Below are 26364 nucleotides of genomic sequence, written 5' to 3'. Positions count from 1 at the left end.
ACTCAATGGGCTGCAGGACAAACCATTTGCAATCAACCTTGCAGATTTTCAGTGGTAAAGGTTAAGCCAGGTTTCAGTGTGAATGTTAAAGGTTAAAGCCTTTTCAGCAAGGTTGTTAAAACAAAAGGCAGAACTGTTTGACACCAAACCAGCTGCCAGCACAGCAGTTCAGTAGCAGATAATCCTGAATTTTGTTTCCCAGATGCTTTGATCAGGCTTTGGGGTCCTGGTTTATCCTTTCTGTTTTCTGTGTGTCCCTGATGAGGAGAGAGAATCCCTCTTGCTTGTAGCACACAGAGGCTGTCCTCCCTCGTCACAACACGTGTACAGGGGAATCTCCAGAACTGGACTCCTCGACATCTTCCTGGAGCTGAAGCCATCAACAATAAATGTTTGTGGAGCTGCTGCAAATCAGAGATCCGAGGTGTTGAAAGACACCTAAGTGTGCTCCACACAGCTACAATATTTCAGAAAGGAAAAGGACCAATCCTTCCCAGAAACATACCACATCGTGCCTTTTGAACTTGATCAAAGCTCAGGCCATAGAAATACACTCAAGTAAAGGCAACTTGGATTGTTCAGCGTTGTTACTGGAATCTTCATATTTTTATTGAAACTTCATATTTTAACAACACACTTTTGGAATTAGATAAATTTAATTTTAGATGACAAATTTAACAACAGACACAAAACCTATTACTTCAGACATTTACTGTAAATTCACCAAATATTTAAAATATCTGTGAACTGGATTCATCTAATGACTGCAAAATTCTTTCAATTCCATTTTTTTTTCTAGTAGAGACTTTAAAAGGCAACACTTGTTGGAAAAAGAAACGTGATTAATGTCCATTAAGGCAGCATATCCTATTATATTTATTCAAATATTAACAAAAGAATAAACAATTCTGTTTTAGACCGCACAATTAGTAACAGTTAAACTACCCTGCAATAATTCTTGGCGCTGTAAGGTCTGCCTCTGTAAACATATTAATAGACGAATATGTGTGTATTGAGTCACATGCATAAATATGCCCAGAAAGAGCAGCTGGGTTGCAGACTTGCAGGCTGCGTCCACGTATAACTTCTCATGTCAGTGGCATGGTATGGGCAGAACTACGCTTCTATCCGAGCTGACAGCATAACTCTTGATTGGATTACAGGATAAAATAAAGGTGTATTGCATAACGTTTAACATGCCAAGACAATTTGGAAATTTCTCAGTGATTTTTTTTTTTTTTTTTTAGTTCTCCTTTCCAAACCGCCTTGTCCAGTAAATGTCCCTCAGATTGCATGATTAGCTTTAGTAGAAGAAACTTCTAATACACTGACTAATGCTCTCCGTCACGGCTCAGAAACCTTTACTGTCACAATCGATTCTAGGATTAATTCCTCAGATAGGGCAGTGGAAGTTTAAAATCTGTTTTTTAATGAAGAGCTGCATGTTGGCATTACTGCTGGAAGACAAACTTTTACATCATGCAGTTACAGTATTCTTATCGTTAACTTTATCTTTATAACAGTTACAGTATTCTTATCATTAACTTTATCTTTATAACCTACCTCTTCAATAACTGTGCAATTTAAGCTGATATGGATATCTGAAAGCTCTCTTTATTGGCTGTAATTCTTTCTGTAGTTTCAGTGTCATGGCTAAAATGGGTACGATCTCTAACTACACTTTTCTTTTTGCTGTCCTGCTTTATCAGCCACACTGCGAGTTTACACCTTGTTAAGGAAGCAAGGCAAGAATAAAACCACATTATACTGTTGACAAGGTAGATAAGAATGTTATTTAGCTTGACTTTTTTGAGGAATAATATTCTTCGTGCACCGTTATAAGAGATAAAGCATATCTTAAGACGATAATGTGCACATTGAAAGGCACTTTCTTTACACCTGCTATCAGCACGGACCCATGTCCTAGTGCAATACTCCTACACCTGAGCCAGTCCACGATGGACTCTGTCAGAGGAAGAGCCAGCCTCTAATTCAGTCAACTAAAGTGAAGATATTTTTATCTGTTACTGCACTGATTCATAGACGATTTCTGGTCTGAATCAAAGTTCCTACCCTTAGGTCATTGAATGGATATTAAGGTCTTGTTTTCCCTGGAAGAGCTTTTATTGATTGCCTTTGGATCTTGCTCTGACATGCAGAAAAAGGCCACCTAAATGGGGAAGAGTTTGTTGCATACTGACGATGATCAGTGGAAACAACCATGCATCTGCAGAGGCTGCAGGACACTTGAGAAGTTTAACGTGCTCCAGAATTTTCTCTTTCAAACCAGGATGTTCTTGAGGACAAGCAACAACAACAGAGAGCAGGTGGAACCAGCCACGGTCACTTTTTCATTGGAACAGAAAAGCAAAAACAAAGCTGGAATTGAAATTTTAGCCCATGGGAAGAAATTGAATCTATCTTTAATAGACTGAGATGTTTGGGTTCTGTGGTGATGACTGTGAGAGAAATAAATGCCTCTTTGACATATACAATAAAATCTATAAAATCATCACAGATTAAATTCATTAAATGCTTCTAGAAGAAGCAATTATACCCAGTCTTACATAAATTTAATTTCATCACAGATTGCAGTATGTAGTCATCTAGTTTATGGGAATGTTCTTTAGATTTTGTCCAAACAAATGCAAAAAGAGTTAGTCAGTGCAGCTCCCACACATTCACGGGGATATTACTCCTTGTGGCTTGCCGAGCCTCTCTCCTCTTCTTCCCTAGCTCTCCACCTCCAATTCATCCTAAAACTAATTATTCTTTCTGAAGGGACATTAATTGGCAATTCCTCCCAGTTCTTCCCCCAACCTTTCCTTCTTTATCAGGCAGCCAGAGGGCGAGGTGTATTAATAGCAGCTGCATGACTCAGGGCTGGGAGCTCAAGTGGATCCCTTTGCTGTTTGGCCTCCCTGGCTGCATTGCCAGAGCTCAGGGCGCACCTCTAGTCACTTGCAAATAAAATAAAATAAAATGCAAGTCCATGGTGTGGGGGGGGTGAGGAGGGGGGGGGGGGGCTGGGACCACCTCAGCTTCGTCTCTCAGGATTGGGAGGATCTACTGGGAGAATTTCCTCGTCCTTCCACGAGAAGTTTGTGGATGGATTTTTGAAGGGTTCGCGTACGAAAAAAAAAAAAAAAAGTGTGAATAGGGGAAGCCACGCGTGACCGCAGCACGGCCCCTTCCTCCTCGGAGTGATGGAGCAGTGAGGGTCCCACCGCCCTGCGCCAGCACGGACGCGGGAGCCGTTTCGCCTCTTCAAGTGGGCGAGACAACAGTTTTTATTTCATTTTTACTTTTATTTATTTATTTTTTTTCTACGGGAGGACGCTCCTCACGCCCCCGGGACACCGAGGGGTGGCATCACGCCTCCTGGCAGCCTCTTGAGGGCCGAGGACCGCGGGGGGTACCTCCCCCCAGCCTCAGCGCGGCGGCAGGACACGGCACCCCACCGCCCCCTCAAAGCCGCAGCACCGCCTCCTCACCGCGCCCCGCCGGCCCCGTGCCCCTCCGCCAGCACACTGCGGGCAGCGGCTTCGCCCGCGCGCCGCGCGCATGCGCCCTCCCCCGCGCCGCGCATGCGCGCTGCGCCCCGAGCCGCGAACCCCCCGACAGAGGCGGGGAGGCGGGAGCAGGGAGGAGGAGGGGGATGCGCCCGGCGGCCGCCGCCGCCATATTGCGGAGCTGTCAGCGCCCGCCGCGCTCGGCGCCTCGTCCCCGGCGGCGCCGCCAGCAGCACCGGGGCGGCCCCGCAGCGGCGGGCGGGGGCTGCGGGGGTGGGCAGCGAGCGCCCTGAGCCCTCCGGAGCCGGCAGCGCCTCGCCCCCAGACCCCCCCGCCGGCCGGGGGAGCGCGGCCCCAGGTGAGGCGAGGCGGGACGGGGGCGCTGAGGCGGCGCTGAGGCGGCTCCGGGCTCCCCTCAGGCGGCGGGAGGGGGCTGCGGGGGGTCCCCGGAGCTCGCCCCCGGCCCCGCGGCGTTATTTGTGTCCCGTCAGCGGGGAGGGCAGGGGAGGGATCGCCTCACAGGCAGGGGGCTGCGGGCAGCTGTTGCTCGCTATTGTGCGCGGCCCGCGGCCGGTGCAGGAGGGCCCGGAGCGAGCCTTTGTGCGGCTGCCGGGCGGCTTTGTGCTGGGCGCCCCGAGGGCGGCGCAGCGAGGGGCTTCGGGCTTCAGCTCTGCGGGATTTGGTTGGTTTTTGTCGTTTTTTTCTTAATTTGAGCGCGGGGAGGGCTCTCTCTCTCTCTCTGGACGCCCTGCCAACTCGACTGGTCGTGAGGTGTACGAAGCTGTCTGGCATCCCAGCAAATTATTTCACCTTCTTCTCTCCAGGCTTTTAAAATAATTTCTTATTTAGTTTTAGTAGCTACATTTCTGCATTTAAACCCATTGTGTCTCTGTGACTGCTTCGGGCCAGGGCTCAGAGGTGTCCCTGCACCTTACCCAGCCAGTTCCCATTCGCTTGTTGCCTCGTAAGCCACGGCGGCGTTGTGAGGGCTCATCGCCAGCCTGCACGGCACTAACCCTGCTCAGGTGCCCACAGAAATGCCACGATCGCCTCAAGCTCACACACAGCACCTTGGCACGGCACTGCCGGGTGCTGCGTGGCGAGGGCAGGCGTGGAGCTGGCACGCAGAAACCTTACGGCAACTGCCACGAGGTGGGTTTGCAATCGATGAAGGGGAAAGTAGTGACTCTGTATGGGATTGTAGGGCTCGTCTCCATCGATCCATTGATTCAGCGTAAGAGGGACTGTGAGAAAAATAAACTGTAGGTCAATGCAGTGTTCCCAGATAAGAGCCCTCCTGGCAAATGGCAGTGGCGTGTTTCCAAGCTTTGCGCTGGGTGACACAGCTCTTCCATCAGCTCGGGAGGCGAGGGAGCAAAAGTACAGTAAACAACTTTAAAAAACGCACGGAAAAGGACGTGGTGTGACATGTCAGGAGCTGTCCAGAGAGTTTTCATTGACTGCTGACTGAAAGAAACAGTGTGAAAGTGTCTGTCGGGAGGACGAGAAGGGTTCTTGTCACTGCCTACTCCTGCAATTGCAATGGAGAGCATTGCAGGCGTTGAAGATACTCAGAGCTGCCAGAAAAAAGTTGGTTCATGGGAAACTTGGTAAAGCTGTAGGATGAGCATGGCTTCATCTACAAGGTGCAAGGCTAGGGAGTAAGAGATGTAGAAGGTTGTGACGTTAGAAGGCAGATCCTGGTAAATAAAGCAACTAAAGGGACTTGCGGCATTGTTAGGCTAGGTATATGGCCTTTCTTCTTCAGAGATCTTAAATTGCTGCTCAGCTTTTTAAGAAGGGGTACTTTTGTTGGCAGGGATTAAAAGGAAAGTTGTTCAAGGTATTACTTCTTTGTATTGGATGTGTTAAATACATCAAAGCTGTCCTATCGCTTTGTATTGCATTAAAAGTGTGTGGGAGTAGAGGAAAGGGAGGATTTTCAAGTCTGTAAATGTAACCAAAACTTTATACAGACTTGTGGAGAAAGACCTGATTGTCAGAAGATACCGGTACATGAAAGCAGCGCTGGGTGCCTTACTTAGCCAGTTTTCTCCAGAGCTGAAGGGACCTGGTAAATAAACTCTTTGCCTTCAGCACTGAGGGGCTGCATCTGGGGGGCAACTTCACCGGTAGTCTAATCCTTAGCTGTGCTTTGATTTTTTTTTTTCTTTGTTTTAGACCTTTATTAATTATTCTGTCTTTCAAGTCGTGTAATACAAGGAGAAACAAATAGTGCAGTGGCCCAACCAGGGAGTGAACACCTTGAGAACAGTTGGACTCAAGAACTCGAGCCAGCTCACGTGGAGGCTGATGCGAATGGCAAGTTCGTGTTAGCAGTTTTCTTTATTTTGTGGAGCTGCTGCTAAGAGACTTACCTGCTTTATTCAGAAAACACAGTACCTGCTCCTGGAATGGGATATAACCAGGATTTTACTTCTGACAGTCACCTGCCAGTGGTATTTCCATGGAGAAGTTTATTGAAACAACAGAGTACTTGTACTGGCCACATTCTGCAATTTCCATTTTTACTCATCTGTCAGAAATATGTGGGAAGAGTGGACGTTGTAGTTGTAGAACTCTTCAAAATCTTACAGTTATTTCGTTTGCTCCAGTTGTGAGCACTTTAAAATGTGAGGATGGGAGTTTATATTCAGATTAGTATGTAAGTTATACAGCACATCTGTCACGGACTGGTAAAACTGCAAGCATTGCATAAATACTCCTTGGCTGGGCTGTGTTCCCTTCTATTTGACTGCGGTGCTGCCAAGTTCCCATTTGTGCTTTTGAAGTTACCAGGATCTCCCATTTGGAAGAAACGCTTGCCTCTTCAAAATATATTTAGCTATAAATACATTCAAGGCATAACAATTGCACTGGCTGCATGGGAATTATCTATCAGAGACCCAGGAAGCTCGTCTCTAGTATCTTGGGGGGAAGAATTGGGAGGAAATGGTGTTCTTAGGAAGGTGTAGGTGCAGTACTCAAAATGGTGGTATGGAGAACTCTGTCATACCCAGCAATGGTCACGTCTCTATTTTATTGTTACAGAACTCAGCTTTTTCTCCCCTTTTTTGTGAGATAGCTTGCGGGTTTGCCTACCTCCGAGACAATTGTGCAGACCGCATCTCCTCGGCTGTCTGAAAAAGATGTATGCGGAGGTAGAGCCTGTGGTGAATTAACTTCTTTATTGGACTTCTGCAAGCGTGTCATTAGGGAGCTGTTAGGCTTAGTGGAAAAGATGATTGCCCTGCAGGTACTCGCAGGCGGCTTTGGAGTAAAATGTTCTGGGAGAAAGCTGAGACCAGTCAGTCAGGTACAGTGGCCTGTACGTTTCCTGCTGCTGCCTCTAAAGCTATTAGGCACCTCAAAAATTGGAACGGTACAAGACTGAAAAGAAAAAGTGCGTTTAGTTTTAAGAAGTTCCTTCTTTTGATGCAGCCCAGAAAGCCAGCTGTACCCTGGGCCGCACCAAAAGCAGCGAGGCCAGCAGGGTGAGGGAGGGGATTGTCCCCCTCTGCTCTGCTCTTGTGAGACCCCACCTGGAGCCCTGCATTCAGCTCTGGGCACAAGGACAGGGACCTGTTGGAGTCTAGAGGAGGGCCTTGAGAATGACCAGAGGGCTGGAGCACCTCTCCTGTGAAGACCAGCTGAGGGAGCTGGGGTTGTTCAGCCTGGAGAAGAGAAGGCTCCGGGGAGACCTCACAGCAGCCTGCCAGTACCTAAAGGGGGTTACAGGAAAGCTGGGGAGGGACTCTTTGTCAGGGGGTGGAGTGATAGGACAAGGGGAATGCCTTTAAAAGGGGGGAGGTTTAGACTAGATGTTAGGAAGAAGTTCTTTACTCAGAGGGTGGTGAGGCCCTGGAACAGGCTGCCCAGAGAAGCTGTGGATGCCCCATCCCTGGAGGTGTTCGAAGCCAGGCTGGATGGGGCTCTGGGCAACCTGGGCTGGTGGGAGGTGTCCCCGCTCATGGCGGCGGGGTGGAATTTGATGATCTTTAAGGTCCCTTTCAACCCAAACTGTTTGGTGATTCCTCTAAATACACAAGTTAGAGGGTGGCGTTGCTTTGGTTAAAGCTGTGGGGTCCCTGCCATCCGTGTGCAGAAAAGCTGAGGGTGAGCCTCTTCACAGAGCTGGAGAGGCACGCTGCTAAGAGGCTGCTTCTGGGGACAGGTCCGAAGCTGGACAGGGACCCTGCTGCTTTTCAGAGTTGGGTTCTGCCATCCGGGTGCCCTGCTCGAGTCGCCTTCCTCACCTGACCTCAGCCCCAGGGCTGTGTGCATGAATGTTTCTTTTGAAAACAGCTGCTGCATAAATTACATGACAGAATTTTGGCATCGAGCACTTTGTGCACCATCATTTTCTGCATAAAGCTTCCTTTGTTGCCTTCCAACAATTGCTTTATTTGTTGCCTTTTGTGGCATAACTGGAAACATGGATGATGATGATGATTTAAAAATCTAGCTGCCTTGGCGTGGAAGGAGTTGGAATTGCAATCCTTCGCTTTAAGAGAATTTTTGTACTTCTGGGCGGATCTTTTTGGTTTGGTTTGGGATGTGGAGCCAGCTGATATTTTGGCAGTTTGGTCCAGCTTCCTAGCATTTGCCACGAAGGTCTCGAGGAGCGGAGTGCTGTAGCAGCAGGAACTCTGCAGAGTCACGACCTGCTCTGCTAATCCTCCTGGCTCGGAGGAGGCACCTTTGGGGTCGCCGCGGCGTGCAGGAGGTCACAGGCAGGCCTCAAACCGCGGGAGCGATACGGGAAGTCGTTCCCCATCCCCTTGGATGTGCTCTTCTGTTCACAGCGTCATTTGACGTGGGCGTTAAGATAAAGCTATAAGTAATGGACTGTGTCAGAGCTAAAAGCTGAGTAAAACTGAACCGAGTGTAAAGCTGCTGGGCACGCGAGTGGCAGAAGTGAGCTCCCCTTCCAGCAGCAGCAGTGCAGGCGCACGCTGTTTCCCCTGGCAGTGAGGTTTTGGTTTCTTTTGGACAAATGTTTCCATGTTTGCTGTGTTTTAATGCTAGCTGATGCCAGTGCTCAGGAAAGATGGTGTTATTTTTTTATTTACTTTTTGATTTCAGTTCTTGCACAGTTCTAAGGTCTGCGAAGCTCTTGATTTTTCTGTAGAGATCACGCTTGGTTGCAGTGCTTTTGTGCGAGCATACTGTGCTGAAATTGCTAGCACCTCGAGTGTGAAAGCATATAGACACCGGCTGGTTTTTCTTTATGCGCAGATTATTTCCATCTTACAAATGTAACTTTTAAACTAACATTGGTGTAACATTTAGTGTGTTTTTTCTTGTAATAACCACATGGTTTTCATCATCTGAAATAGAAGCGACCTTCAGCCTAGTTGAGTAAATTTAGGAAATATTTTCCTTTTAAATAAATGAAATGACAGACTTAAAATTACTGCAGCACATCCAGTGAAAAATATCGTTTATATTTGTTTTCCATATTTTTTTTTTCTGTTTACTTACTGTGGTCACTTCCCAGGCCCCTGAGATCTGTGGGGCTGTCAGGGGCACAGTTCATCTGGGTTGGGTTTTGGACAAGAGGATTCTTATTTTAGCTGATAACTTTGATTCATTGCACATCAGCTATGTGTCAATTCTGTAAATTCGGTTAAATTATTTGTCTCCTAATTGGGATTTGATGACTTGTTATTTTACAGGATAGTTTTTTGTAGTGATGTTTTTGATTAAAACCTGAAGTTTTTTTTTTGTTTTTTTTTTTTTTTAAGAGCATGTTTTCAAATCATAATTTAGGGTTGGTTGATAGGAGTTTAACGAATTGTTTCCATAAAACCAATCCCACCAAATCAGGATACATCTGTGGGAGAACTGGCAAGGACAGACCATCGGAGGGATTGGTGCAGCCCCTTCAGAAAGCTCGACACGCTGCCTTTTGGGAAGCCCTGAGCCAGGAGCCAGTTGGTCGCCCCGGACTCAGCCCTGAGCCATCTGCTCCCGTTTGTTTCCCAGCGGCTGCTCTGAGGCGGTGTCGCTCCTCTCCCCGTGCCTCCTCTTGTCAATGCAAATGTTACTACAGGCACATAAAAGCAGTTGTGCTGCTTCCCACTCCTTGTAGCACTGCTGACTTGGCACACTTCTAAAATGGTGGATGGGAACCTGGTTTAGCTTTTATGTTGTTTGTTAACTGAGCTTAACTCCAGGGCTTCTGCCTGCCTTCAGCAGTACGGGCAATGAGCCTCTGCTGGCAACCAGGTGGGCACGGGGATTGCTGCAGCTCGGGGCCCTGCGTACAGGTAGCAGGAGTCAGAGCCAAGCCTGTTCTGCTTTTTAGTGCTCTTGGGTTTCTCTGAGCTAGAGAAAGGAAGGAGGGGAGGCAGCAGTGTCTTCTGCAAGCTGAACACGTGCCATGGAATTGTATCAAAGGGCAGTGTTGTAAGGTCTCAGGAAACCTGGTAGAAACATCGTTTGTTTCATCTCTTTTTCCCTCGAAAGTTTTTTGGGTAAAAATATTTTTTTTAAAAAAAAAAAAGGGGATTATGGAAAAGTGAGTTCATATTTTACAAATTCTATCAGACTATATATTCAAATGGTAAAATAGACTTACTGATACTGTCTAATGCTTCAGAATATCTTCAGAAATTCAAAACCGAAGTAAAAAAATTCAAAATTCATACCTAAAGCAAGTTTTTTTAAAAAAATCCTACTTGAATGTATTTGTAATTATGCTGGACAAACTATGATGTATTGCATTATACCTTTATTGTTCTACATCAATTGTGCCATAATGAATATACCTTAAAGACACTGTTTTAATTTCAGGCTGATTTGTGATTAAACAAAATTTGTTCCGTATCCCCAGTATGACGTAGGATCTCTTTCTGTAACGTTTAGTCATTCATTCTTCTTTACCAGCCAACAATATTGATATTTCTTAAGTTATTTTCAAGCTTTATCTCTTTTTTCCAGTCCCTCTTTTCAAACAATCTCTACAGAGTAGAAGAAAAAAGCAAGTGTACCTTAGCTTGCCGTGCAAATGTTTGTTGATCTATTTACTGTATTTTTTGCCAAGAAGCAAAGAAAAAGAACTTTTCTAAATATATGTAACATAACAATACATGACACTTTTTTTGATGAATTAAAAAAATGATACAGAAGTTTGCTTTTGATAAATAAATTGATTTAAACATTTTGATTTTGTGCCTATACTTTTTTCCTCAAGCACTTCTGAACATTTTATCTGTCTGATGTAGTCATGGAATTATAATACTGAAATCTCAGATTATATTCACACCAAGACAAATACTACTCAGAGTAATTAGTTATATTATTTTGGAGGCAATGCCACTTTTGGTACGCTGCAGAACTGATTCATAGATTCTGTTACTTTAAAAGCATGCAAGAAGGTGACTGGTTTCTTCTGCTTTCTGAGTTGACATGAGTTGAGTCAAGGCAGGATGCAACCTACCAAGGAAATTACAAGCTTTCTTTTTTCGAGGCATAAAGACTATTTTGAACTTGCAGAAGATGATAGTAATTAATTTCATTACCGCACAGATGTAACTTAGAGCCTTTCTGCTTAAAAATAAAAAATAAGCAGTACAGATTTTTCTCCTTTTTTACTGTAATGGTCTGACAACTGGAATTCCTCTTCATTAGGGAAAATTGAGTTCATGACTTGTTCCCTGAGACAAATGGATGCTTCTATGGATACGAAATACAGTCTGATGCTTAAAAAATAATGTTAGTTTTTTCTTTGTTTGCATGAAGCTTCAAATTTGGCTAGCATCAACAGACTAAATTGAAGCTTTGGAGTTCCTTGTTCAAATTTTTGCTTCTCAAATAATGTATAATCTTTCAGTACTGGAAGATGTCTAATATCAAAGTTTTTTAAAAGAATGTTTTTGGGGATCTTTTTTTTTCCCTAATGTTAGTGGGTTAGTATTCTGTAAAAACTGGGAAGGAGGTTACTTTTTAGACACCTGTAGATTCTGGTAGTGGGTAACTTGTTTTTTTTTTTTTTTTTAAATGGATGTTATCTACTGAAAAGTGCATTTTGCACATGTAGAGCTCTTGTTTATCTGTGTTGGAATTTGTACTATTTGCTGCAATGTGTGTGAACTCTGTTATGATTAATTTAAAAACGAGCCTTTTGCATTTGTTTTTGACAGAAGGGGACAAAGAGATTGTAGAAGACTTCACTGGACGAGAGACTAAAGAAAACCAGCAAAATGCCGAAACCAGTAAGTAGCTCTTTTCTTACTCCCTAAAACGTAATGGGATTTTCAGTTTTCAGAGTAGTTATCTTAAAACAGCTCTAGTTACTTTGACTCTGCCCTTATTAGGTTTCATAAGATCTGGTAAGGTACAGTCAGAGTTCTTGAGCTTTTTTTCCACATGTTGGTATTAAACTACCTGAAATCTTGGTGCTAGAAGCTGTGTGCAGCACGGCTGTGTGTGTACAGCTGCAGAGGGGGCAGAGCTCAAGCTGCAGAGAACTGAGGGCCCGTTTGGCTGGCAGGAGGAACAACTTTTCAGGAATTGCAGACTCTGGGATGAGGTGGCATGCAGTGGGTGATGGAGGCCTGACTCAACATCTGTTAGAATCAGTGAAAGGATCTGCTGCAGGATTTGTCAGGGAAAGGCAGAACACATGAAGTGTCGGTGACAGCAACAAGACTGTTAGGAGGTATTTTTACTGTGATTGGGGGTATAATTTGGAAGGTAAGTGTGAAGGAAGGACACGAGCAATATTTGTGGTCTCCTATTCATCTCATTTCAGCTAAAATAAGGGCTCATCCACTTTCTGTAGAGGAAAAAAGAAACCTCAGATTTTTGTTTCCATCCTGGTTCTGGAATTCTTTAAGGATATAACTATTCAGCAGCTTGATCTTTTGGTGGTGGTGGAATATTGGATGGTTGAGTTTTTGTCTGCCATGTGTTAAACAATTTTTGGTTGTCTCTTCCACTTACATTGAGCGAGCAAAGTATGCAGAAAGGGAACTGAATTGTCAGAGGAGATTATTTCTATTCTTCTTAATTGGTTTACGTAACAGCCTGCGGGCTTCCTTTGTTTACTGATGTTTCATTGAGATCAGGACCAGGACAAAATGTTGTCTACTGCTGAGCATAAGTCTGTGTGCACATATATATTTGTGGATGTATAAAATTTTTGCTATTAATTAGAAATTACAGTAGTTAGTATTGCACCCCAGTGTTTGGAATCAGTACAGCTGAATGAGTGATGTGAGCACAGGACTCTCCAGAGGCTGCGAGTTCTGCTTGGAGCTTCAGAGCTCCTGGCAGCCTGGCCATAGCATTTTGTTTCTGTCATTTTTCTTCCCCCACGTGTGACCCTCCCCCAGGTGATTTGGGACAGTATTTTAGCACTTTATGAAATTAGAATGAGTAGTCTGTAGCCAATTACTCATTTCTAGAATGAGTAATTATTTTAAAGCCATTTCCCCTTGTGCCATCACTATACCTCCTGACAGAGTCCCTGGAAGGCTGCTGTAAGGTCTCCCCAGAGCCTTCTCCAGGCTGAACAACCCCAACTCCCTCAGCCTGTCTTCACAGGAGAGGTGCTCCAGCCTTGTGGCCCTCCTCTGGGACTTGCTCCAACATCTCCCTGTCCTTGTGCTGGGGGCCCCACAGCTGAACACAGGGCTCCAGGTGTGGTCTCAGGAGAGCAGAGCAGGGGGGAGGAATCCCAGAATCCCCTCCCTCACCCTGCTGGCCTCGCTGCTTTTGATGCAGCCCAGGATAAGGTTCACTCATGTCAAACTTCTCATCGGCCAGGTCCTTTTCCTCAGGGCTGCTCTCAAGCCATTCTCCTCCTGGCCTGTATTTGTGCTTGGGATTGCCCTAGCCCAGATGCAGGACCTTGCAATTGATCAGTAGGAAAAACAAACACTTTAGTCTGTGTGAGGTTCTCTCTGTTTAAGTTCTGGGATCAAAATCATGAAACTTAGGCAGGCAGTGCTCCCACTGCTTTAGGGACCTGAGACAATCACAGAAAATGTAGTTTTAGGATGGTTCAAAGTAAAGAATTCTCCTTAGAGTTGAGATTGCAGAAGTGTTAAAAGGGCTCACAGTCCACCCTAGGAATGGAAACGAGCTACTGGATCTTAGGAAGCAAGCTGGAGTCATGCCAAAAGTGAGAGAATATATATCCATGCTTTTCTGAAGGGCTTTATATGAGTTTTATGTGTTGTTTCTTTTTCCTACTGACAATGTGAGATCTCAGAAGAAAACCAAGTGAAAGGAGCCATGAAGCGAAATTAAATTGATTACTGCTCAGGAAAAATGTCAAAGGGATCTTTTTCCTGTAAACTTCAGGTTGTTGTGGTTATCAGTTGTAATCTGTGTATGCAGTGGTAGTGCACGTGCCACAGATTAACTGATTTTACCTGTAAAACTCAAACCTCAGGTTTTGTTCTGGTGGCTTCTTAAATGATAAACTGCTTTGAAGCTTTTCCTTTTATTTTATTTTTTTACCCTCCTTTGGGGACTCTTAACAACCCAGTCCTAGGTTTTGGTCAATAAATCTGCCACTGTTCTTTGAAGACCCTTGCTTGGGTTCTGCCAGGGCTCCGTAGCACTGGGCCATGGAAGGTTTCTCGCTCTGGATGTTGATTACAGCTCTTACCAGTCTTTTAAAGAAAATGTAGCCCAGAAACTACTTGGTGCTTAAACTCCTTGTTCTTCATCTTTGACAGCTGTGCAATAAAACTGTCACTGTTCTGTAGCTTTATTTTTAGATGTCTTTTAACCTGAAAACTAATGAAGGAATTGTGAATAAGCTGTTGTATAGAACTGGGAAAAACCCGTTAACATAATTGGGGAGAATTTGGCTGGTGTTATTTTGTAGATCTCTTCCCTGTGTTACTTTGACATGGTCAGATATTTCCTTTTTCCCAGGTCCTGCGGTAATGATAGTTGTCAGAAAATCCGAAATCCGATGTTTGTATAAACAAGGGAATAGTGCATACAACTAAACACTGCAGCTTGGAATGGATTTTGTTTTGATGCTGTATGTAACAAATAATGAAGTTAAAGATGAGTTTAAATTAAATCACTAAACACTTAATCACAGGAAAATCAATGGAATAGATTTTTTTTTTTTTTTTGCTTTCATGTTGAAAGTTTATGCAGTATGCCAATCAAAACTAAGTAAATGAGGACCAGTAAAGCATCTTAGCATAGCTGAATTTTAAAACAATTTTTTCAGTTTTCCTGGAGGTTAAGCCTCTGTCTGAAATAAGGTTTGTGCCACTGTGAATGATCTTAGATGTGGTAGTAAAAGGACCTTGTTCTTCTGTGAGTGTTTGGGATTTTCTCTGAGGCTACTGGGTTAAATAGCATGAGTAAGAAAGGGTGCTTTGAAAAGGGTTAAAATGATTTTAATGCATTGTCCTGAGATATTAAGGTAATAAGTGTCTGAAAAATATCTACTATTAAACATTTTCTTGTTCTGTTGCTTCAGCAGAAAAATCTATTTACTTTGTATTTGGAACAAAGTAGCTCTCCGTTCTTTTTCTGCAGCTCCTCTACTTTCAAAATAAAATAATATTGAGACTTTCATGTTCTCAGTTCTGTCTGTCAGGGTGAAATTAAGTCGCAATTAATTTTTGTTCTGGTCTTTATGTAAAAAAAAAAATAATAATAAATAAATGCTGACTTCTGCTGTTTAATTAGGTCTTCGTTGCTGTAATCAAAATTGGAGCTGCTACTAGGTAGGGCTATTTGCAACGTGCCTGGTTCTCTGCTTAGAGAAGAATAGGGTATTTGTTGAATCTTAACTTTTTTTTGGTAGTTTCTTCCTAAAAGAACAGATACAAAATGTTTCTTAGCTGTGTGCCATTCTCCCAGATCTTCACCAAAAATAGAAACCTGGGGACTAAAATTAGACATCATTAGTTGCATAACTGTTAATCATTTCATAGGCTAAGAAGATTAGGTGTAATTGACTGAAATTTTACTTGCATTTATAGGGTGTAAGAGGAGTTAAAATTCCCAGCTGTTTTGCTGATAGTTTGCAGCATTTCTCTGCAAGACTGCAAGGCACGAAAGAGAAAGCATTATGCTATGGAGTAACGGGACTAAATGTCAACGTTGCTAAGCTTAAAAGCAATCCTTTTTTTGGACTACTTTGGCATTTTGTGGTGTTGTGTATCCAGAGCTGTCAGATTGTGGAATTATTTGGGTGTTTAAAATTCAAATTAATATTTACAAGATGAAGTTAATTTCAGTGAAGTGGTGGTGTTGAGATGCTGTGTATCATAAATCCAGTTTTTATCAGAATGTTATTGTTTTGCGGGGCGATGTTTGAGCTGTGTAATGTAGTGTTTGAGTTACAGCTTCAATAAATGATCTATCGCTGCAGCATAAATAGACGAATGAAGTCAGTTTGGAGAACTGGTTTGGTGTTTTTTTTTTTGTCTTTCAGTATTATCAAAATCTGTGGGCTGTTTTTCTGTAGCCTGTTCCGTTCCTAATGCTGTTTAATCCTCAGCGTTTTACCTTATCTTGTTCTTTGATTGTTCTCTTGCATCTCTTCATGTGTCTGCTCTGAGGTTGATGCGCAGAGTGTGCCGTGTGTGCTTGTGTGATGCAGAAAGCCGTGGGACCAACATGCTGCTCCTCCACTAACACAAATAATATAACGTAAAGAGAGTATAATAATCAGCTGTTTACTGTGGAAAACCCCTTTTTTGCTACATGCAGTTTGATTACAGATAAGAATTAGGCTGGTTTCTCTGGCTTTTGCATGTGACCGACTCATACTGTATTCATTAAAACAGACCACAACCACAGAAAATCTTTTCCGTATAATTTTAAATGTTGTTCTTACTAAATACTGCTGCCTACTCAGTTCTGGGCTTCTTGATGAAAGCTCAAGTGCCACCCCCCTGCCATGGGCAGGGACACCTCCCACCAGCCCAGGCTGCCCAAAGCCCCATCCAGCCTGGCCTTGAGCACCTCCAGGGATGGGGCATCCACAGCTTCTCTGGGCAGCCTGTGCCAGGGCCTGACCACCCTCTGAGTCAAAACTTTCCTCCTTTTATCTATCTAAACCTACTTGCTTTTAGTTTAATGCCATTCCCCCTTGTGCTATCCCTACACCCCCTGACAAAGAGTCCCTCCCAGCTTTCCCATAGGCCTGTTTAGGTACTCGCAGGCCGCTGTAAGGTCTCCCTGGAGCCTCCTCTTCTCCAGGCTGAACAACCCCAGCTCCCTCAGCCTGTCCTCATAGGAGAGCTGCTCCAGCCCCTTGATCATCCTCATGGCCCTGCTCCTCTGCACTCATTCTATTACTTCCGTGTCCCCTGTGCTCATTCTAATACTTCCATGCATTATTCTTCAAATAATTGACCTGTACATGTTACATACACAGTCTTCCCTTCTCCTTGACCGTATTTATGCTGTAAAGCAAGTGGGGTAAAATACAGAAAAACTCAGTCAACTAATTCTGATGCCAAGGTGAGAATCCCTGTCAGAATGCAATGCTTCAATGGATTTGAAACTTTAAATAAACAAATAAAAAGATATTGTGGCAAAGCCGTTTTGTGAGAATAAAGGAAAATCATACTTGCAGAATTTTTTTTCCAAAAGTCTGGCCATTCTTTTTCTGGTGAAAGGTTTCTGTCCCTGGCCACTTGATTACATTGTTACCTGTGGGCGAGTGAGCCAACCTAGTTTCTTTAGAAGCTGTGAGATAACTCTTGGTATTCTAACTAGAGGTTTAGTGCTCCAAGGTAGAGCTTTGCAAGAGAAATGTCCAGCAAATGTTACGGTATGCTAATCTGCACTGTGGTTTTTTTATACCTTCCTGCAGTGTCTTTGTTTATACAAGTAGCCAGTTGAAGGAAACTTACTGCTAAATGCTTTTTTCTTCTTAGGCATCTTAAAAAGACTTTAAAATAACTCTTCAACTTTCCCTTTTTATCTTCTCTGGTATTACTTTTTAAATACAGCCTGTGCTTGTCTAGGTGCTCGATTTATCATAGAATGCCTTAATCGCAGAATCACAAAGGTTGGAAAAGCCCTCCAAGATCACCTGCTCCAACCATCCCCTACCACCAATGTCACCACTAACCCATGTCCCCAAGCACCACGTCCAACCTCTCCTTGAACACCCCCAGGGACGGTGACTCCACCACCTCCCTGGGCAACCCGTCCCAGTGCCTGACTGCTCTTTCTGAGCAGAAATGTCTCCTCATTGCCAACCTGAACCTCCCCTGGCACAACTTGAGGCCATTCCCTCTGGTCCTATCACTGGTTACCTGTGAGCAGAGGCCGACCCCAGCTCCCCACAGCTTCCTTTCAGGCAGTTGCAGAGAGCAATGAGGTCTCCCTTATATTTATGTAATTTAATGTAGAATTACATTGAGGCAATACATTCAGGGTGAAATTCTGCCAGAAAAAGGCAAACCCCAATGGCATTTGTATGTTGCCTATGGGTTGTGGGATTTTTATTTATTTTTTTTTTTAAATGCCCCCCTTCCCAGCACAAGAGGACAAGAACTGTGCTAACTTTACTGGGTGGAGATCAGTGTAGTTGTACACCTGAAGTGGGAGCTGAGCAGATGCCCTGTATGCAGGTGTCCTGAGACTTGCTGCAGCTCTTGCCGTGAGCCTGTGCACAGCAGAACTGGATGTGTGAAACAACTGAGGAGCTGAAATCATCACCCAAGTCCTGTCAAATGTTCTGTGGGAGTTCCTGAAGAGTAGAAGAAGTGTAATCCTGGTGAGAGCAAGAGTGAAACAGCATAGTAAGAGCCCTGTGGTACCAGGAGTGGTGGTGCTCCACCATGTGCTTTCACACACTTCTCACCATTGTGAAAGGTCCACCCTGTTTGCGTGTTGCTGTGATAAAGTTGGCACCGTGCAGTTATGTTCAGACTAGTGCCTGTCTTCATAATTTGTGGATGTCGTGCTTGCTCAGCTTGCTGTTGACCACAACCCCCAGATCCCTTCCTGTGGGGCTGCTCTCCAACGTCTCATCCCCCAGGCCGTACACATAGCCAGGGCTGCCCCTGCCCAGGTGCAGAACCCAGCCCTTGCTCTTGGTAAAATTCACACTGGTGGTGGTTGCCCAGCTCTCTAATTTGTCCAGATCCCTCTGCAAGGCCTCCCTGTCCTCAGCAGAGTCAGCAGCTCCACCCAGTTTGGTATCGTCTGTGAACTTGCTCCAAAAACAAGTCCTTCATCTAAATCATTTATGAAAAAAAGATGGCCCTAAAATGGAGCCCAGGGGAACCCCACTAGTGACAGGTCGCCAGCCTGCTGTAACCCCATTACCAGAACCCTCTGGGCCCGACCCATCAGCCAGCTGTTCACCCATCTTAGTGTGCTTTGATCTAACTGGGTTCTGGGCATCTTGTCCAGAAGGATGCTGTGAGAGACAGGATTGAAAGCTTTCCTGGCATCCAGAAAGATTACACTGACTGGCTTCCTTTGCTCAACTGTCTGGGTGATTTTGTCATAGAAGGAAATAAAGTTTGTTAGACATGACGTTCCCTCGTGAGCCCATGTTGGCTCTGACCAATGTCCTGTAGGTGTTTTTTGTTAACTCCCAGAATAATTCTCTGCATAATTTTACCAGAAAAGTAAAAGAAGTAATGCTGACACGCCTGTAATTGCCAGGATCTTCTTTCTTGCCCTTCTTGAGAACTGTGACCACATTTGACAGCTTCTGGTGAACTGAGACCTGTCCAGGTTCCCAAGACTGCTGAAAAAATAATTGAGAGAGGTTCTGTGATGACATCGGTCAGCTCTCTGAGTACTGCGGGGTCTTCTGGGTTCAGTCTCAGGCTTTGCCAGCATAACTTTTGTGTTTTCCACGGACAGAATAACTGAAGCCTTGAAACAATGTTACTGAAACGCAGGAAGTTCCCTCTGAATATGAGGAAAAACCTCTTTGCTGTGACAGGGTGAGGGAGCCCTGGCACAGGCTGCCCAGAGAGGCTGTGGGGTCTCCTCTTTGGGGATCTCCAAAAGCCGCCTGGACGTGGGCCTGGGCAGCCTGCTCTGGGTGTCCCTGCCTGGGCAGGGGGGGCACCAGATGGACGCAGAGGGCCCTTCCCACCTCAGGCATTCGTTATAAGGTTGTACAAGCTCAGTATTTGTACACCGAAATCAAAGTTGGTCTAAGTATATCCAGGAGGAAGACAATTTTCTTTTTCAAATCAAGAGTGTGATTGCCTTTGTAGGCCTCTTCATAACACTCTTACAGCACTCTGCTCCTTTTTTTTTTTTTTTTTTCAGCTAGTATATCCAGAAGGAAACAGAGTCTACAGTTTGTGTTCATTTTGCCTCTATATTTTGTTTCTCTATTATTTTACCATTTATTTTGAATGTTTTAGCTTTCAAGGGGTACAGACTTTCAGGTAGTAAGTCCTCCATTTCTGTAAAATACCACTTGTTACAAGGATATTTATTTAAGAAGTCTTTGCTGCAACTTTAAAAAGTCTGCTGCAATTAGTTCACCCTTCTGTGCTTTCTAGATCTGTGGCACTTCGTGTTTTGGCATTGCTGCTGTTATGTAAGAGTGCTTTGGCGTTTAATAAAGTTACGTTTTAGCCTTATCCTTTATAACTTGTTTGTAGCTGCTCTAAAGCAGGAGGCTTCCTTTTTTAAAAGTTGAAGAGTTTTTTTAAAAGAAAGCAGCTTTATCTTGAAACAGAGGAGCAGAATATGCAGAAACCACCTCGTTTCTCTCCTCTTGACACGCACACCCTCTATTTTTTTTCCAATAAAAGTTTACTATCTTTTCCTCCGAAGCCTTCAACTCTTGTTCTTTATCAGTCCTTGCATGCAGAAGTTTTGCCAACCCCCTGCTATCTTCCTTGTTTGCAGGTCTATAACCTAGAGGTCCTCTGCCTCCCGCTACTCTTGTCTGGCGTATCCAGCTCGTGCCCAGAGTTGTTTACCCTGACACGAAAGAAAGGGGTGAACAAGATTAAACTGCTACACAGGGACAAACTTCTCTTGGGTTTTCTTTTTCACACTTTACGTGTCTTCTGTGCTCTGTCTTACTGAGACTCTTCCAGGCTCACTTCTCAAAGTATTCCACCTGGTGGCAAAATTAGGGAAACAGCTAATGGAAATGATTTACACAGGCATGGGTCAAGTAGTGTGAGAACCTGTAATACAAGCCCTAATTTATTCCTGCTCCGTATTTTACAGTAGAGAGAGAAATTACAGTATGTGTGTGACTTAAATAAGTTTTGTGCTTCTGGTTTTGCATTTATAGCAAAATAAATTTGACCTCTAATGCTGTATAATTCACTAAAGACAAATAAAACATGATATAGGTCTAGCGGTAGGACAGAGGGCCATTCTAGCAGCGAGAAGCCAGCGCTGTGTATTTAGTGCTTGGTTCTGCTTTGTGAAAATCCCCGCTCCTGCATGTACCAGTTGAGGAGAAATTGGAACAGACACTTTTTCCAAGGAAGGCAGGCTTCCAGATCCAGCCAGAGCATTTGACTGCTTGCTTTGGAGCAGATAGAAACAGTGCCTGTCAGGAGGCGTCTGGAAAATGGGTTTCCATTCCAGCAGGGGGAAGAAGCTCATTGGGTGCCGGTGGTTTTTCCAGCCTCGTAGCGAAGCGATCAGATGGGATCAGTGTAAGGGGAGCAACCTCTACAGTTCTTCCTGCCAGTGATGTAAAAGCTGCTACTAGGCTGTCCCAACCACTGGTCCCAGACCCATTAAAAAAAGTTGAGCCTCTTAATATTGGAAACGGTCGGGCAGGGGACTGCTTTGCTTTTTATACTGCCTATTGTACTAATATAAATACTTTGAAATAATGATGTGCGACTTAAACTTTATTTTGCATGTGTTTGGGAAGTTCATCAGAAGGTAGTGCCCCACAGATGAATGCCAGAGTGCTTTTTAGGTGTTTAGAAGTAGCGTCAGCCATCCCATTAAGTTGATTTTATTTGAATTTTATTCCATGGTTTGACCTTCCAACCCAACATTAAGTACTACGTCAAGTATGCTTGTATACAAAATTAATGGTAAGATTTTTTTTCGGATTGAAATCTTACATTTTTGTCTGATGTGTTCTGCACATCTACAAGACCATTGCAGTTGTTGAATTTACTTTCTGCAGGTTGTTTTTTGCAAGGTAATTGCAGTATACAGAAGCGTTACATTGGTACACTGTGATATAAATATTTTTTTGTTGTTTTCTTTAGATCAACGTCCGAGTGACCACAATGGATGCAGAGTTGGAATTTGCCATCCAACCCAATACAACAGGCAAGCAGCTCTTTGATCAGGTAACTTACACGTGTCTGTGTGTATCCATCTGTATAAACACATCAGATAAAGCTGTTGTGGTTATTGAAGCATCGTTTGATAAAGCAGAAGTGTTCTCTTGTATAGATTTCCATCATTTTCTGTAACGATCTAAGCCAAACAGTCAATTAGTTTGAACTTTGTTGTTCATCCTAATGGAGTGCACTAAATTCAAAGACAGTTCTGCATACATAGATGAACAATGGGGCCTCAGCTGAATCTTGTGTGTAGCACTGCTTTAAGTAACGGTATTTTGTGTTGCAGGATGGTTACAGCTGCAATAAAAGTGTTAGAGTTACTTGTATGAGAAACTCAAATAGCCTTCACTATTGTTTGAAAACAAACGTTACACAAAAATTAAGCAAAGCTAGAATCTTTTTTCTTCAGGAGTTGAATCTGTAGATGCTATTTCAGTTTTCAAATGTTTGAAAAGTAATGCTGGCCTATGATCCATTCTCTCTTTTTTTTTTTTTTTTTAACTTGAATTTCAGAGTGCAAAAGTGCAAGTGATGGCCTTTAATGTGCCTTAGGTTTACAGTCCCATCAGCACTGCATTCTCACTTGATGGTGCTTTTATCTTAAACCAGCTAAGTGAATGATTTGTTTAGAAAGGTTGTTCTTGCATTCATTCTGTGTGTTGCTAGCCATTAGAACCTTGAACTATTATTTTTTTGATCCAGGTTGTGGAGTGTTCTAGATCATGTTGAGAACTGAAACTTGTCATTGTGTCATTTCTTTGTTCAGTGAGGAATTAAATTACTGTACGTTATCTAGGCAGAAGATGCATGCATTTAGTTAAAAATGCAGAAATATTCCAAGTTATTTTTCAAAAGCAGTGTACATATATCAAATATCTGGTCTGGCAGGACTTTCACTTCTGTCCACTCCACTGTAGATGCTGAGAGTATGTGGCACGAAGCATTTTTAGAGAAAGTGATGTGTATAAAGAGAGTTCTTTAATGGGTCAGTTAAATGTCTTAGTATGTAAGGTAGATAACTTCTTAGTTTGGTAACACTGAGCTTTTTTCTTTCTATTAGTTTTATTTGCCATTTTTGTTAGGAACAAATCTGACCCACTTCTACCCCCTGCTCCTTTAGCTAACGTTGTTAGCAGTCTACCTGCAGCATCAGCTTGGACATAGACTTCGTGACTCTGCAAATCATCTTGAAGGAAGGGGGGCAGATGCATGGGCAGCTGTCCTGCTTTTTGTCTAACCCCACCATTAAATAAAAAGGGTGGTATTCTGTGGCACAGCAGCCTGAAAACTGTTGTCTCTCTTTTGCCAACCTTTGCTATCTGCCGCCCTGCAGCTCTGGGTGGGGTGGCCTTCTGCTGTGTAATGTCTGGTGCCCAGGTAATCAGCTTCATCCAAATTGGGGCTTCTGCAGACAGGGAACAAAGATACAGCTGGGAGTTCTTTTTTCTGCCCTGGCACATTTCGTGTTCTCTGCAGTTTTGTTCCTTGACTCCCTGTGTGGCTTTTGACATCTCACAAGCTCTTACAGTCAACTGGTGGAATTTGAAAATTTAAGTCAGCCAAAATCAACCAGCATGGTTTTGTGTAACAAGGGAAATATTTTCAGCGTGATCTTAAATCCGTACATGATTTCCACAGAGTAACATCAAGAGGTGAACTGTATTGCACACCTAGCATAGCACTTCCATACAAAAACTGCGCTATTTCTCTAGGAAGAACTACGCTATTTCTCTTTTTTCCTCCATTGTGAAACGTAGTGAAGTTCTTACTGCACAAACCAGTTTATTTTAGTGTCTCATGCTATTTCAGGAGGTGCCTTAACATATTTATCATTAGTCCTTTTGTCCATCCTGCCAGTGGTTAGGATGGGCAGGACAAGTTCTGTCCTCCTTTTTTCAACCAGTTTATCATCTCTGATTTTCCTGGGAGAGAGGATCCTGGGGTGGGTGCCTGTCCAGTCTGGTGGCAGAGGTGGGGGTTGCCTTGTTCTTTCCAGTAGGGTGTTAGCACCAAGCAGCAGGGCTGGTTTCCCGTAGCTTCCATTCAGGAGGAATGGGAGAATTGTATCCTTTATTTCAAGTTAACCCCCAGCTCTCCTTTCTGGGTATCTCAGAAACCTCCTCTAGATCGATCTTTCCATGGTGGACTAAATGGAAATCTTGCTAGGTTTTCTTCATGTGAATGTTTTGATCTGCCAAAACACGTATCTGTTTTCTAGTCACTTTTCTTCTCTGAGAGGTTTTATTACCTGTTAGTTGTCAAGCTGTGGGATACGATGGTGGATAAATCTGTTTTACAGATGTGATGAAAATTTGCCTGAAGCTACCTAATAAATCTTTTGAGCCTGAATTATAAATCAAACTCCTAAGTTTCCCATTGCGTGCTTCTCATATCACACCACTGCTGTGTATAAGTGCTTGTATTATCGTGGTGCAAAGTTTCAGAAAGCCTTTTCTTTGAGCTGAGAGGCAGCGACAGACCATGCTTTTTCCTGATGTCCTGAGGTAAAACAAGCTCATATGTGAGCTGTGCTCAGTATTGATCTACAAACACGTGTAACTTTGCAGAAGGCAACCTGTGTGTATTTGAATAATGTGCAGTGTGCTTCTCAGCTGAAGGGCAGCAGCTAGCAGTGAGAGTGAAATGTTTGGACAGGAGCATAAGCACTTGTCTCCTTATGCCTTACGGGCAGAGCTGTTGAACATCTGCAGTTGTTACTGACTGATGTTGCAGCTCAGAGTGCTGAGTAGGTACCGAGGTTTGACTCGGACAGCTGCAAAATAAAGAGCATTAGGAGTCATCTGCGAAAGCCATGAGTAGTTTAATCAGCCTCACACTGAAGATCTGTGCCAAAAGAAGCAGCAGGACACCAGATTTAGCTCAGGACAATGGCAGAAACAAAAACTTGCTCGGTTGTTCCAAAGCAGGAGTATAATGTAGGAATTTACAGCAAAGAATTGTTCACTAAGGGATCAGTTTGGATCCACGAACGTTGTCCATTCTGTGCCTTGGTGGAGCTTGAAGGTGGAAGGGTAGAGGATGGAAAAAAAAAGAAAAAAGAAAAGGTGCACTTGAGTGACTGTTAAGTAATAATACACACATGCAAGGGATCAGAAGTAAGTTTGCACAGCAGCCTTAATTGTGACATTTTTCTAATTTTCCAAATCTTAATTTTGCAACCCGCTAGTACTACTTAAAAGTGGAGGAGGATCTATGTGTAAAATTCTATTTCACATGCATCTGAATGCTTCCATAAAACAGCCTTCAGTAAACCAGCTTGCCAGCATGGTCCAGCCTGAGAACATACGTAAGTACTGCCCTACTGCATCTTTTGGAGCCAGAGTTTACAGTTTGTTTAATAATCTTTGCTGGACCTTTCTGATTGATTGCTTATTGAATCCATGTGTACTCTCACTGTGCCAAAGACTTGCAAGATAGTTCCACAGTTTTATTATACGCTGTGTAGTAAAAGTGCTTCTTTTTGTTTGCTTTGAACCTGCTGTCTAATGATTTCAGTTGATTCCATTAATTCTGTTCTTACATCATGAGAAATAATGAATAATCATTCTCTGTTTTCCTTCTACGTGCCATGCAAGTGTTAAAGACACACATCATCTTCCCCCCTGCCTCATTTCTCCATGTCTGTAGATTTAGTTCTGGTCTCGTCTATGCTGAAGATGTTCCATGTCACTGATCATTCCTTTCAACATTTCTGAAACATTTCCAGTGCTGCAACATCCTTTTATAAAGTGACACGACCACTCTGTATGTAGTATTAGAGATGTGGGAAACCACAGATTTGTATAACAACACGACATCATTGTAGCTTTTTTCCTTTGCAACAAGTACTCTGTTCACGATTAAAATTGTTGTGTTCAATGCACAGTATTTTAGTTTTATTAAATATCATCTTTGATAAAAGTTAATCTTTTTCCCCACTGTTCATTCAGAGATCTTTATGGGAGGTTTTCTACAGCAGATTTTGTTATACCAGGTGTTTTTTTTGTCATACCAGGTGTGTTTTTTTTTTTCCATATGTGATCCATACCAGGATCACATATGAAGTCTTGTAAGACTTCCCTCATGGTTGCACTACAAGTGTCTGTTGTTGGAATTGCTTATTTCTTTTTAATTAGTGTATCCATAAAAAAGCCTTTCCTCTATTTAAGGACATTTTGTTTCTTTAATAGCCATTGGTGATAGGATTGATCAGAAATCTTACAGGAAATCCACTTATGATTTGTCAGCCAGATTGTTCTTATCCCTTTTATCATTAACTCAGATGATCTCAAAAATATTTGAAGGAGGTGATTCATCCTCTTTACATCATACTTGTCCCCAAGTATTATTCTTCAATATAATTTTGCTGATTGTCTTTTGTTGAAGTGGACTTACTTGTCTGTAGGTCTGCAAATCCCTTCCCAGACCTGATTTCAAAGATCAGGGTCCTGTTTGCTGCCTTACTCCTTAGGTGCTGAGGTTGATACATGCAGTAAGCTGCTCGCTCCAGCTGGTAGTTTGGCAACATGGTATTTGAGTTTATCTAGAACATGTTTTGTTACTGTTTTTTATGTTAAACACTTCATTGTATT

The 26364-nt window shown here is 43.3% G+C and overlaps 1 protein-coding gene across 1 annotated transcript in view; it reads left to right on the top strand.

Annotated features, from left to right (window-relative positions):
• Positions 1–3659: 3659 nt before the first annotated feature.
• The window catches only part of RDX (radixin), a 39804-nt gene continuing 17099 nt past the window's right edge, over positions 3660–26364 (top strand). Inside the window, exons 1-3 of the mRNA XM_084520169.1 lie at positions 3660–3870; positions 11660–11731; positions 21692–21775. Coding sequence (XP_084376295.1) covers positions 11720–11731; positions 21692–21775 — 96 coding nt within the window. The 5' untranslated portion in view covers positions 3660–3870; positions 11660–11719. The remainder of the gene's footprint in view (positions 3871–11659; positions 11732–21691; positions 21776–26364) is intronic.

The sequence above is a fragment of the Aythya ferina genome (assembly GCF_964211825.1).
Source record: "Aythya ferina genome assembly, chromosome: 1".
Taxonomy (NCBI): Eukaryota; Metazoa; Chordata; class Aves; order Anseriformes; family Anatidae; genus Aythya; species Aythya ferina.
Note: the sequence above shows the minus strand (reverse complement) of the source record. Positions and strands in the feature narration are given on the sequence as shown.